This window comes from Elephantulus edwardii, unplaced genomic scaffold, assembly GCF_000299155.1.
Source record: "Elephantulus edwardii isolate Elephantulus edwardi_28Jun2011 unplaced genomic scaffold, EleEdw1.0 scaffold00097, whole genome shotgun sequence".
Taxonomy (NCBI): Eukaryota; Metazoa; Chordata; class Mammalia; order Macroscelidea; family Macroscelididae; genus Elephantulus; species Elephantulus edwardii.
In genome coordinates, this window is record NW_006399847.1 from 1694420 (window position 1) to 1709142 (window position 14723).

Consider the following 14723-nt stretch of genomic DNA (forward strand, 5'->3'; position numbering starts at 1 on the left):
ATTGAAAACTTAGATTTTTAAAAAATTTCTTTTTGCAATATTAAGCAATACTTTTATGGTAGACGCCCTTATTGGTCTCTAATAATTTTCCTAAATTAGTTCTACATGCCTATTTCTGGATTAAAAGGCATGTAGAATTCCAAGGCTTTTTATACATGGAAACAAGTGATTTTCAGAAAATTGTGCTAATTTACATTTCTACTAGTAATGCTTAAGAAAGCCCATTAAGGAGCTCTGGTGGCCTAGTGGCAAGACACTGCACTGCAATCCCAGAGGTATGTAGTTCAAATCCACCAGATGCTCTGCTGGAGAAGGAGGGGGCAATCTCCTCTTGTACCAGTCAGATCTGATTTGACGGTACACGTAAAAATAATACAATAAAAATAAAATAAAAAGAATAAAAAAAAGAAAGCCCATTAAATAGCTTTTTAAATATTTACCATTTTGTGTTCTTAACACTGATTTGACTTTTCCCTTTTTAAACTTCTTTTGTTTCATAGCTTTTTGATGAAACACAAGGAAAACCTGCTGTTGCAGTGATAGATAATGGAAGAGGAATGACTTCTAAACAGCTTAACAACTGGGCTGTGTACAGGTTGTCAAAATTTACAAGGCAAGGTGACTTTGAAAGGTTAGGAAACTTAACATTTTTTAAAAAAATAATGAGCAATTTTAATAAAGCAAAACTTGAATATGCCTTTAAATTAAATCCGTATTAGTAGGGATGCTTGATTTTATAAACATTTTTAGATTACAGTATTTTTCTGATGAATACCTAGAAACAGGTAAAGTTACATATAATATGGTGTACCAACTTCCATTGAACAGTTCGTTTTACATTCTTGAGGCAAGTATGAGTTACATTGCTCTGTATTTTGCTATTTAATTTCAATTTGGTACAATTTCTGTAACCTCTAGAGCAGTAGGGTTGGTTACTGATTAAAATTACCAGCTGCCACTTGCAAACTGTTTAAAGAACTGCTCAAGTTCTTTGGATACTCTGTTGCTCTACTTTGACATTAACTTTAGCAGTAAGTAAGAAATAGATTCTGAAATTTTTATCAGAATGTGATTGTAGAAAATGTTATTAAGTACTGTCATGTTGAAACTGACTCATAGCTGACCCTTAAGCAGGTTTTCAAAGGCTATAAATTGCATGGAAGGAGATTGCACATCTTTTTCCTGTGGAGCATCTCATAGATTCTAACGACATGCCATTGGATTGAAAGGACAATTGCTTACCCCTCAGCCACCTCATTTCGTAGGGACATGTAGTAAAAGCTACCAGGGATATAAAGATTTAGGTCTTTAGTATATTAGCTGAATTACATACAGTGAAAACAGGCTTTTGATGTTTTTAGATATGTTTTATTCCTGTAACATTCTTGGGATGATTTATTGACTTTCTTTTTAAGTACTGTTTGTTCATTATTCTGTTTTGCTCTTTAAGTTAGGAAGCATTTTTTGAAAGGAAGGGTAGGAAGTTAAGGTCCTTGCCCAATTTTAGCAACATTATTTAGAGCTCTTGTTCATCTGGGAACTATCCTTTTCCCTACCTTTTCTATTTTAAACAATATCAAGCAATGAATGGGTCAGAACAGTACTAGGATCTATGTAAGTTCTACATATATTCATCAGTTATCTGTCTACATAGACACACCTGTATATGCATACTCAAGCACATGCTCTTAATGCACATGCATGTTCTGATCATTTGAAAAGAAATTGTGGTCTTTATGACATTTTATTTCTAAACACTGCAGTCTTGAGAACAAGGACAATTCTCATAGGTAGCCACAAAACCATTTCTCACACCCAGGAAATTCATCATTGATATAGTTTTCTAATATAATACTTAAATCAGATCCCCCCCCCCCGTTAGGTCTCTCTAGTCTTTCACTCTGTTTCTGTCCCTCACTTTTTTTTTAAAATGACATTGCTATTTTTTGTAGTGTTGGAATAGCTCCCTGTAAAGTTGATGGCATATCCTGAAACTATTACTATTGTTTTCTTTTGCTCTCAGCTATTACCCACCAACAGAATAGGCATACTCATCTTTTATTTGTATATGTAATTGTTTAGTTTGATGTAGAAATAATTATCTAGTTTTGTGGAGCTCAGGTGGTGTGGTGCATAATGTATCAATAAGATCAAAAGGTCTGTGGTTCAATTCTATCAGCCACTCATGAGAAGGAGGAGGAAAGGTAGTCTCCTCAGAAGATTTACAGCCTCAGAAAACCAATGTGGAGGGTCACTGTGGATTACTATTGACTTGATGACAGTGGCTTATCAATGAGAACTACATCAGACTGTTTATTTCAGTAGTTAAATATAATAAACTCAAGAGAATTATAGTCTTTTATTTACCAGTGTAAAGAAGATGTCTCTTTCATTGTTGTTCTTCATTCCTTGACACTATTTTCTTTGAAATTGTTACTATCGCTTCCCCTCATTTTAGTGTTACCATGTTAAATCTTGCCCCAGCCTTTACCTTCTAAATTAATCCCTTAGTAGATGGAAGAAATGCAAAGAATACTGCTACAATGTGGGGATGTTTCAAAACATGATTGTTAAATGGAAAACCAGTTTTCTTTCCACACTTTCAATTAAATCATAATACAAAGTTAAAAAATGAGTGCATTTTCAAGTTGATTCAAATTATTAGGTACGCTATAATAGAACAACGTAGAAAACCTCATCAGATTTCTAGGTCTTAAGGAAGCAGATACGGGACATCAGTAAGCAACATATAATTGTATGTTGAATTTTTATAATGTCAATCTCTTAAAGTCCAAAGGACAACATTTGCCTGGGGACTACAGAGAGAAAGTAAGAAGACTCTGAACACCTTGTAGTTACAATTAATGTTATAAAATAAGGTTGAATGGAAAACCAGTTTTCTTTGTAAGCTTTGTTTTATGGTGAATGTTGATTGATAAGTCCCATATAGATGATTACTTGAAGGAACATAGTACTCATGTGTGAGATTGTTTATTTTAATGTGGTTACACTTACTTAGAATGACTCTGAGATTGTCTTCTGTTCCAAGTCTTTTTAAAAGGGTATCTCAGGAACTTCAGTCTGGCCTTGTTTAGGGATTTGAGTTCTGTTCAGCATAAATAATTTAGAAAATACTTAAACGTATTTGAAAGTAGCAAACATTTTAAAATGAAACTTTCTGGAGGCAAAAAAGATTTATAAGGACAAAGATAATTCTTTAGTACAGATTGCTGAGGTATTTTCTGATTTTGTCAGATGGGGCCCTGGAATTTATATTTCTTTAATTCCCAGGTGATAGAACTGCACTTTGAGAACTCCTACAGGAATTGACAGGGAGCTCTGCTGGCCTTGTAGTAAGAAACTTCCAGTAATCCCAACGACATGCAGTTCAGGTCCTCTAGCTACTCTGCAGGAGAATAGGTCCTCTCCTCCTGTGTGATTTTCTGCCTGTGAAAACTTACTGGAGAGTTAGCTATGACTCAGTTCCAACTTGACGACACACAGCATCTATAACAAAGTAGTTGGTGCCTTATCTGTCAACTCTTTCACTGTTGAATAGAACTGTTTCTCACTTAGGGATTCTTTTATTAAACTTAATAGAAGTAATGAAAGTATTAGCCCAAGATACTTTTTACAGACCACTGCATTAATACACTGTTTTATTTTAGTGATCATTCAGGATATGTTCGCCCAGTACCTGTGCCACGCAGTTTAAATAGTGACATTTCCTATTTTGGTGTTGGTGGCAAGCAGGCGGTTTTCTTTGTGGGACAGTCAGCGAGAGTAAGTAAAAAGATAAGATTTCTTATAGATGAAAGTTAATAAAAATATTTTGAGATTGATTTTTTTCTAAATTAACTAGTTTAATTATTACAAATTTTTATGTGTTATTTTTAATATTTAATAGATGATAAGCAAACCTGCAGATTCCCAAGATGTTCATGAACTTGTGCTTTCTAAAGAAGATTTTGAGAAGAAGGAGAAAAATAAAGAGGCAATATACAGTGGATTTATTAGCAACAGAAAGGTACAATATGTTTTAGCTCAGTTACTATAAATGTATGTCTTTGGATAGTTATTTCTAATTTCTATTTAAAATCCCAGTGTTGGTTCTTTATTAAAAAACATGGGAGAATTTTCAAAATGACTTTGTTTTTTAAAATTTAGAAATCTCTGAAATAGTCTTGAGCTTTTTGTGGACTCTTAACATATAATAGGAAAGTATAAAGAAAACAAAAATAGTTCTATGTGCCAGAGGAGAGTATTAGAACCATTTTGATAGATTTCATTCTGGTTTATTTTGACTATTTAATGAAAATTTGTTTTTGTTATTAATATTTTTAATATTGCCCCATGTTGAAGAATTTTTTGATACACATTACAACTTAACTATTCTGCAAGTAATTATTTCCATTATTTTACTGTAATTAAAAAATGTTGCAGTGAAAATCTTTGCATAAAATTTTTTCAAAGTTACAGTTTATTTTTTTAGAATGCTGTGGTTAACTGTTGCTTCCAGCTAATAGCAGTCACATGCGAAACAGTGAAAGTGCTCCATAAGGTTTCCTTGTCTATAATAATCTTTATAGAAATGTATCACCAGGTTTTTTTCTTCCACAGTACTTCTGTTTGGGTTCAAACCTTCTACCTATAGGTTTGCCATTTGTGCCAGATAGATTGTGAAAATAATTTTCAATACTTTGTGTTGTAATTTGGATGAGAATTTATAGCACTTAGAGGTTTTCCATTAATAGTTCACACACATTAACATTGATTACAAAGCTTACAGTGTAACAACACACTCTGATCCTTTTCCTGCCTTTTGAGCTACATCTCTGGGCAAATTATCACATGTTTGCTGCTTGTTGTTGGGTACCATTGCATCTACTTTGACCCAAACACTTTCTGTATAGTAGAAGGAAACTTTGCCCAATCCTGGGCCATCTGTCTTCACAGCCTCTGATATACTTTATGCCTACTGTAGCCACTGTGTTGAGCCATGTCATTGAAGGTCTTCCTCTTTTTACTGACCCTCTTCAAAGCATGGTGTCTTGCTCTAGAAACTGACCCCTCCCAATAATCTGAAAATATTTGAGATGAAATTTCACTGCGTAGGCCTGTCTGTTGTTTGGCAGAAACTTTGAGCCACAGGATTAACATACAAGGATGAAAGGGTAACAGTGTCATAATCTCATGCCCCCCCTTTTATCATACCACTGAACTTGTCCCTTTTTTATGATTTTGACTTTTCTTTCACCTTCTCCACTCTGCGATATCCTTTTAGGGCTTATTTCAGAGTGGTTGGCAGTGGTAATTGGTACTGTTTCTTCTGGCCTTCGAATGGTTGAGGCTGTGATAAGTGTGGTCCATTAGTCCTTTGAGCTAATTATTTCTGTGCGTCTTTGACTTGACTTCTTGGTTCTGAAGAGGAGACTTGACAGTTGTGCCTTACATAGCTGTTTACAAACTTTTAAGAACTTATTGCAACTTACCAAAGTTGAATGGAATATTGTATGTTATGCCACTTACCTTTGATGTCTCCCGGAACCATGGAATTGAACGCCAAGTCTCAGCAGTTCCTTTCTTCAAAGAGTTTGACTGTGGCTGAGATATTTTCATAACTTTTCACTCTATATTCTCTATTATGTTCATGGATATATTTTTTGCACATATAAATATGCATTTAAAAATAGTCTATATGACATTTATACTTAGTTGTGGGTGTATTCCCATTTGCCTTTCTCACTCCTGTTCAGCTTGAGTGTGCATCTTTTATACAACCAATAATCTATTCATTGCAAATTTATAGAAAAACATAAACAGCATTATACACATGGGCTACTTACTTCTAGTCCTATAAAGGAATCAGATCAACTACATATGTGGAAAAGTTGATGGAGAAGACCAGTATCAGTAGTCTAAACAAGACCATGGACTGACTGTGGAATAAATCATCAGGTACCTTTGGGCAAGTTAAAATTGAAGCTGAGAATCATGTTCACAAGTACCAAAAAATAATCTGAGTCTATCCCAACTGAATTTAAAGACCATCTCAAAACTGATTTAATACATTGAACACTAATGACTGAAGCCTGGCCCTGTTGTGGGATGACATCAAGATCATCCATGAAGAAAGCCAAGAAAGGTCTTTAAAAAGAAAAGAAAAAACCGACCAAAATGGAGATCAGAACAAACTCTGAAACTTGATTTGAAACGAAAAGATACCAAAATGAGGAGAACGAATGCTGAGGTAAGACAGCTGAACAGAACATTTCAAAGGGCAGTTTTGAGAAGACACAGTATTACAGTAAAGTGTACAGAGATCTGGAGTTAGAAAACCAAAAGGTCAGAATCATACTCAAGCTGAGAGAACTAAGGAACAAAGTCATCCTGATCAGTTGCAACACTGAAGGCTTCTGTGAGCAAATTCTTGAATGATCAGGAAACATCAAAAGAAGATGGAAAGAAAACAGAGTCACTGTACCATTGCTTAACACCGAACCATTTCAGAAAGTAGTATATGATTAAGGACCAGTGATAATGAAGGAAGAAGTTCAGGTTTCACTGAAGACATTGGTAAAAAGTCAGCCTCCGAGCCCCCACCCCCCCATCCCCCAGTTGATGAAATGCCAGTTAATGTGTTTCAACAAACATATGCAAGTCCCGGACATGCTCACTAGTCCATGTCAAGTAATTTAGAAGACAACTATTTGATGGACTAGCTGGAAGAGATTTCTATAGATATACATCCTTAATTAAAAAAAAAAAAAAGATCCAACAGAGTGTGGAAATTATCAAAGTATGTTCTTAATATCACATGCAAGTAATATCTTACTGAACAGTATTTTAAAAAAACCAAACTGAACCAGAACATTCCAACGGAAAACTGCCAGTTTGGGTTTAGAAGATGATGTCAGACGGATTTTGGTTGAAGGCAGAATGGAGGGTTGCTGTGTGTTGGAACCAGCTTTACAGCAGTAAATGGTTGCTTGTGAACTATTTCATTATCTGACATTTTACACTTATGAGAACAATACAAAATCTTTAACTATTTTACACATTAACAGTGTATATCTGGCAATAATGAAGGCAAAGTAGTGAGACTAAAGTGACACTGATTGATAACTAATGTTGTTTGTCAGCATGGCTAGGGTAGGTTTCTTAACAGTGTTTGCTAATACTGTTAAGATGTGGTTTGGTAGTTACCTAATGGTAGTATTTGGTAGTTATGGAATGATGTAGTTACCATGAACTTTGATGTGGTCTTCCTCCATTTTCATATAATGCTGATTTTTGCATAATAATCTGGTTATTGGAACCTAACCATGTCAATAAATGAATGGATTTGTTAATATTTGTATTTATTGGCCACTTTTCTGTCTTCCTGACTTGATGTTCTCCTTTGTCTAGTAGATTTTTTTAGTTTTGTTTATCATCTTTTTGTCTTTTAACTTGAATTTATTTATAAGTTTGTGTATGCTGATTTATTTTATGCATATAACAACCCCTAAATAAAGGAGGCTCTGGTGACTTAGTGGTAGGAATTGAATAGCCAAGGCAGAGGAGAAAGATGAGCAGTCTCCTCCTGTGCTGTTTATTGCCTCTGAAAACCTACTGGGTGACCAGCTATGGGTTGGTTCCGAAGTGATGGTACACAACAACAACAACCCCTGAATTAGGAAACCCTGGTGGCCTTCTGAATTTATAGCTTCTGAAAACTCACTGGAGTGTCAGCTATGAATAAGTTCCAATTTGATGGCACAAAACAACAGTTACCCCCAATTTCGTCGTCACTTAACTATCATAAAGTTCTGCACAGCATATTCTTGAATATTGTCATGTTAAACCTGGTAAAAAATAGAAATTGAAAGTTGGCTTGATTTTCAAAACTATGTATATGACAAAACTTGGATAGAATTGATTTCTTTTGGATTTTAATTTATACTAACTTTTTCTGTGTTTTGTTCCACCAAATAGTTAATGAGTGGTAATAAGCCTTCGTAGGAAAAATACCCTCAAAAACACACCTCATGTAAAAAAGACACACAAAAAAATAAACAGCACATTGATTCATGACAACTGTGGGGTAGAATGGGACTTCATTGGAGGGCTTCTGAACTGGCCATACTCACAGGAGCACACTACCTCATGTATCCTGTGGAGAGTGGATGTCGGCTTCAAACCTCTGACCACTAGTTTAACAGATGAATTCTTAACCCACTGTGTTTCTTTTATAAGGTACCTAATTCTTTTTCATACTCGTTCTTTTCATTCTACTTTGATTTTGGTTTTTTGTTCTTCCTCTGCTCTTGACTTATTTGTGGCCCTCAGATTGTGGTTCAGTTGGTGGATCAGGAGTTGTTTTGAGTTTTGATTGTTTTGGTTATTTTTACCATTTTAGTATGATTTTAATGAAAGTTTATAGAACAAATTAATTTTCTTTCCATCGGGGCTTACATCTTTTGTTTCATGACTTGATTGCTTTCCCAACAACAGATACAGTGGCATTCTTCCCTCTTTCTCCCTATATTTACAGTTTCTCATTTTCCTTTTGTATCTTTTTTCTATTGTCTGAGTTTATCCCTGGGCAAATGCAAAATTTTGCTTTTGTACAGGTGATTGTTCTGAAGACTGTATATCCACTAAGTGTTGTTTAGTTTTTAGGCAAATCTGTAGTTTAACTGAAAGTCAGGCCATGAGGATGAGTTTATTTCCAGACTTGAAGGTTGGCAATGGGTCATAGTCTCAAGGGTTTACACTGTTGGTCAGACCAGTGCACCTAGTCTTTCTTAGGATTTTGAGTTTTGTTCCATGTTTTTATCCTACTCTGTCCAGGGCCCTCTATTGAGATTCCTTTCAGTGGTGGTTTGCACTGTCTAGTTGTGGTTTCAAGGTCATGGAGACTGAAGGAGGTTCATGTGGTCCATCAAGTTCATTGGCCGAATTGTTTCCTTGTGTATTTGGGCTTTGTTGTTCTTGACTGTGAGCAGTGGTAGTCAGCAGTATTGCTGTTTGATGGAAATGTGTGTGTGTGTGTGTGTGTACTGTAGATATCACATGTATAACAAAATATGTATTTATATTATATGATGCTGTTGTAATCTCTTGATATGTGCAAGTCCATTGTTGCAGTCACTGTCAGTTCATCTCATCGAGGGTCTTCCGCTCTTAACCTTTCCTAGCATATCTTTTTCCATGGACTAGCCCTTCTTTACAACATTCTCAAAGTACATGAGTCAAAATGTCATTTTAAAACGTGTATTAACAAACTATTTTAGGTAAAGCAAAAAGGATGAAATGTTACCATGTTTATTGGAAAGGCTAATGGATTGCATTTTAGGCTTGAGCATCAGAGAATGATACTAGGGCATTTAGAACTGATCTTTGAGTAGTGCTGCAACATCTGTGATCATAGAAAACTGCAACTAGAACATAAAAACTGCAGTATAAGAAACCTGCCTTATCTGTGATCCAGTAGTTGGAAAAGTCTCAGTGCTCCAGCTGCCCACCACTGCCACAGTTGCCCCAATGCTTTAAATTCTTCCTGTTCAGTACTTGAGTCTAAAGCTGGATACTGGTCTCTCAGTTACCTTACATGATAAAACTCTCCAAAAAACCCTCAGAACATGACCTCTGCCTCATTTTAGCTTCTAAATCTTTGGCTAATTAGCCAAATCTAGTTTGCACCTGCTGCTAACTTCAAGGAATTTTGGGAAATGATACTTTTGAAACCTTTGTAGCACAGGAAGGTACAATAAAAAGTGGTAGGAATGAGTGCTGAGTACTCAATGATCATATTTGGCACACCCATTATTTCCAATTTGAACGAATTGTACTTCCCTGTATAATGTTTCATAAGTAACTCACTGCAGGTATATCTGAATCAAACATTATATATAACCTTTCTTATTTCCCTTTCCCACCCATCCATCCATACTTGACAATCTGTGGACTCTCCTGACTGTGCAGTAAGGATTTGTAATTTTTGTGGTTAACCACATTGGTCTTTAAATTTGCTTCTGTCATCTACTTGTTATCAGCTGTGCTAATTCCTTTCTTCATCTTTCATGAGAGTGACACAGGATAGGACAGGGCTCAGATCTTCTGTTCTTGGGGCACTCTGAGTTATACTCAATGCAGCAGTACCCTAATAACAGCATCTTCATCAGAGACCATCAGCTTTGAGGGAGAAAGACAGGCAATCCCCTGTGTGTTCCACAGCCTCCAAAAACCCAGCAGAAGGTCAGCTTGTTAGTTGAATCTGACCCCCTGGTAATGAGTGTGAACTTGAGCTTCATCTCCTATCATATGTACTAGAACTGTGTTTCCTTTATATTCTCAACTGCTGAATGAATGATACTCTCTTCTGTGGCTCTTGGTTCATAAGGGGTACACTGTTCTATAGTCTTTGGTTTTCATCTTCTTCCAGATAGTGTCATCTAATTTTTACATGACAGGAATGCAAAAATTGAAAAAAAGGTGTAGCATAAGTAAGTAAGTAGGTTGGCTTTGATGACAGAACTGAGACTAGAGATTAAATGATAGAAACATCCCCATAGGAATCAAAATAGGACCTTGTGTGTATTCCACCTGAATTTAAAAACTATTTCAAGAACAGATACAGTGCATTGAATGATAATGACCGAAGGCTAGTTGAATTATAGGTTGACAGGTGCAAGTCCTGGATGTGCTCACCACCTTAGCCAAGATATTTGGAAGATTGCTACCTGGCCAACTGACTGGAAGAAATTGTATTTGTTCCTACTTTGTAAAAGGTTATCCAACAGGTAGAGAAATTATCAAACAGTATCATTAACACTAGATGCAAGTAGAATATTTCTGAAGGTTATTAAAAAATGACAGGAACAGAACATTGGTAGGATACTGTCAGGAAAACTATCTGAGGAGGCCACAGTAGGAGAGATATCTTTGCAGGGTGTCTTTGCTGAAGCAGAGAATACCAGGAGGATGTTTATTTGTGCCTTATTGATTATGCAAAGTCATCTGATTGTATGGAATATAACAGTTTATGGTAAACATAGGAATCCCAGAATATTAAATAGTGCTCTTGAAAAACCAGTGCATTAATAAAGAGTTGTCCAAACAGAGCAAAGAGGCACACCATAGTTTTAGATCAGGAAAAGTGTGAGTCATTGTTGTGTCCTTTCTCTATACTTAATTCAATCTGTATGTTGAGCAAATAATTTGAGTAGTTGAACTGTGTAAAGAAGAATATGGCATCATCTGGGGAAGAAGAATCAGCAACCTGTGTTGTGCAGATGACACAGCCTTTTTGCTGAAAGTGAAGAAGACTTGAAGCACTTACTTGAAGAAGCAGAAGGTCAAAGACAACAGTCATCAATTTGTATTACATTTCACATCAAGAAAGCAAAATTCCTCCCTACTGGTACTATAGGCAACACCATGATATATAAGTAAACGTTGAAGATTTGCCTGAATACACAGTCACCACCACCCACCCTAACAGCCAGAAATCAACAGATATGTTGTTGCATTGGGAGAATCCACTGTTAACAGTCCTCTCCAAAGTTCTAAAGTTCAAGGATATAAGTTTAAAGACGTAATCTGAATATTGAGCAATAAATAAGGATAACTATAGAAGAACCAGGAGGTGAGGAATATAGAGTATATACCATGGACTGCCAATAGAGCAAACAAACCTGTCTTGGAAGAAGTGCTCCTTAAAAAGTGTCATTATAGATGAAGAAAAGATTGAAGTTGTCAGTTATTTACTTTGATCCACATTCAACAGCTATGATAGTAGTACTCAAAAGTCACGTTGTACTGGGAAAATGTGTTGTCGAGGACCTCTTTAATGTGATAAAGAGTAAAGATAAAAGGTTTAAAACTCCCAGAGGTGCATTGTTCAAATCCATCAGATGCTCTGCTAAAGAAGGAAGGACAATTTCCTCCTGTACCAGTTAGTTCCCATTTGATGGTACACACACACAAAATAATAAAATAAAATTAAAAAATTTTTAAAACTAAAGTACACCTCCAAATCATGGTGTTTTTACTTTATATACTTCTCAAAGTTGGACCATGAATAAGATAGACCAAAGAAGAATTGATGCCTTTGGATTGTGGTATTGGCAAAGAGTATTGAGTATATCATGGCCTACCAAAAGAGCCAGCAGTTCTGTGTCCTAGGAAGTAGCAACCATAGTGCTCCTTTAAGATAAAGAAAGGTGGAAGTTTGTTTCACATACTTGGGGCGCACTATCAAGAGGGTCCAGTTCTTGGAATAAGATAGCATACTAAAAAATGTAGGGGGGTGAGTGGAAGAGAAAATGACCTTGAAAGAGGTGGATTGACATAATGACAGTAACAGTGGGCTACATCAGAATAGAGATTATAAGGATGGTACAGGATATGGAGGATATGGATTTTGATCTGTGGTTCATAGCATCGCTATGAGTTGTAGTCCACTTGATGACACCTAACAACAAAACCACCGCCATCAGAGTTTACCCAGCTTGAGCATAGCATTTAGCATGAAATTCAAGGTATCAAATGTTGACATAAAATATTAAATATAATGTAGCTGAACTATTAGTGATTTAGTTTATAAGGATATATTCAAATGATTTTGAATAGGTCACATTTTTATTCTCTCTCTTTGCTTCATTGCTTTGGAGTCAGAACTGACTCATATCTCACCTTCCAGTGGGTTTTCAGATTTTGTTAATTCTTGTATAGATCAAGGAAGAAGTATGTTCTAAGTAGTGGCTGGTAGATTTGAACTACCAGAGTGGCCTGGCGTTTTGCTCACAATGCTTCATACTATCCTATCAGTGCTCCTTGTTAGGAAAACAATAGTCATTATACTTACTAAAAAAGAAAACTCATTTCTTAGATATAATATTTCAGTATATATCTTTATCATTACAGATTTTTTTTTATGTCACAGCATCGTGTACAGTAAGTGCATGTAATTTGTAACATAGTAGACTGGTATTACAGATTGAGATGTTGATAATTCCTGTCCTCAATCCCACACCTTCCTCCCTCGTGCTCTAGCTATTCTCTGAATGTAGGCTGGTGCCCAGGATGATTTTACTTCCTTTTAAACAGTGTGTTATGGCTGAGCCAGCTAGATCCAGGCTGCCCCCTAGTTTTCTTGAACCTAGAGGGTCAGGCGTTGGTCTTGACCAAAGTATGTGGTAGATAACCCACGCCCTATGGTAAGTGTTTTTAAATTTTTAGGCATTTTAAAGTCATTATTTGCTGTGTTGGATTTTTTTTTATGTGTGTCTAATTCTGAAATTGTCTTGTTATGGGATAGGATTATGAGGTAGTATAGTCCTCCTTTATGTATGTCAGTTTAGCCATCTCTGTAAAAATTTCCCTATCCTCAGCATCAAGTATTGAGCTACTCTGTTCAGTTAGCCTGATTTCTTCTAAAATATTTTTCAACCTGTTACTGAAACTGTCCAAATGAATCACGTTTAAATTACTGTAAGTAGTTATTTTTATAATTTAGATGTATCTGATCTGTTGTTCATATTCACTCTTGTAGCCATCTGATTCTGTCCACGTTACAAATGATGATGAACGATTTCTACATCATCTTATCTCAGAGGAAAAGGAGAAAGATAGCTTTACGGCTGTAGTTATTACAGGAGTGCAACCAGAACACATACAGTACTTGAAAAATTATTTCCATCTTTGGACCCGGCAACTAGCGTAAGTAATATTAGGGCTCCGGATGCGTGACCGCTTTTCTCTTTTAAGGCAGAAGATATTACAGACACATTTGTAGCCTTTTGTTTCTGTTTCATTGCCTTCAGTCCAGTATCCAGTATTTGATAGTGGAGTTAAGATAGTTTTTTCTGTATTTGTAGACTTCTTTTAGCTTATGGAGCATTATTTGATGCACAGATTTATTTGAACTTTTTGTTCTGGTAGTAGTGTTGTTGTTGTTATGTGCCGTCAAGTCACTTGCAACTCATAGTGACCCCTCGTACAACAGCCCTAAACTCTGCTCTATCCTGTGCCAATCACACCGTCTCTGAAACACTAATCCCGATTACCCCGGTCACTGAATCAATCCACCTCATAGGGGGCCTTCCCCTTCTGAGCTGTCCTTCCACCCTACCAAGCATGATGTCCCTCTCCAGGGACCTGTTCCTCCTCGCAGCATGTCCAAAGTATGTTAGACGGAGCCTCCCGGTTTGACCCTTTCCAGGATGAATCTGTTTTCCTAGCAGTCCATGGTACCCTCAATACTCTTCTCCAGCACCATAGCTCAAAGGCATCAGTTCTCTTTCTGTCCTCCTTAGTCATTGTCCAACAACTCTCTGATGCATAACAAGTGATAGCAAAGATCATGGCCTGTATCAGACACATCTTAGTCCCCAAAGAGACACCACTGGTTGGTAAAATATATTTAACATGTTTTATTTTAACCATTTTTAAATTAAATTTTATTAATTTTAATGAACATTTACAGAGATTTTGGGTTTCCATTCATTATTGCACTATTTTCTCTACCCTCTTCCCCAGTTCATTCCTCTTTTTCCCCCCATGAAAGTCTGTTTTGTCTAATTGCCACAGTGCTTGTCAAAGCCAGTTCTGATTAATCTCCTTTGTCAGTGTGTCCTTTGCCATTCCCTATCACTCCTCACTGAGAGAGACTTCACCCTGATTCATAAGGAAAAGGGGACCGTGTATTCTCTTAGCTACTTCCTGCTGAAAAGGGA

General features: G+C 36.3%; 1 protein-coding gene across 1 annotated transcript in view; it reads left to right on the plus strand.

Moving 5' to 3' along the window:
- The window catches only part of SMCHD1 (structural maintenance of chromosomes flexible hinge domain containing 1), a 166750-nt gene that overhangs the window by 26726 nt on the left and 125301 nt on the right, over nucleotides 1-14723 (plus strand). The window contains exons 5-8 of the mRNA XM_006891422.1: nucleotides 501-631; nucleotides 3669-3783; nucleotides 3908-4027; nucleotides 13541-13707. Coding sequence (XP_006891484.1) covers nucleotides 501-631; nucleotides 3669-3783; nucleotides 3908-4027; nucleotides 13541-13707 — 533 coding nt within the window. The remainder of the gene's footprint in view (nucleotides 1-500; nucleotides 632-3668; nucleotides 3784-3907; nucleotides 4028-13540; nucleotides 13708-14723) is intronic.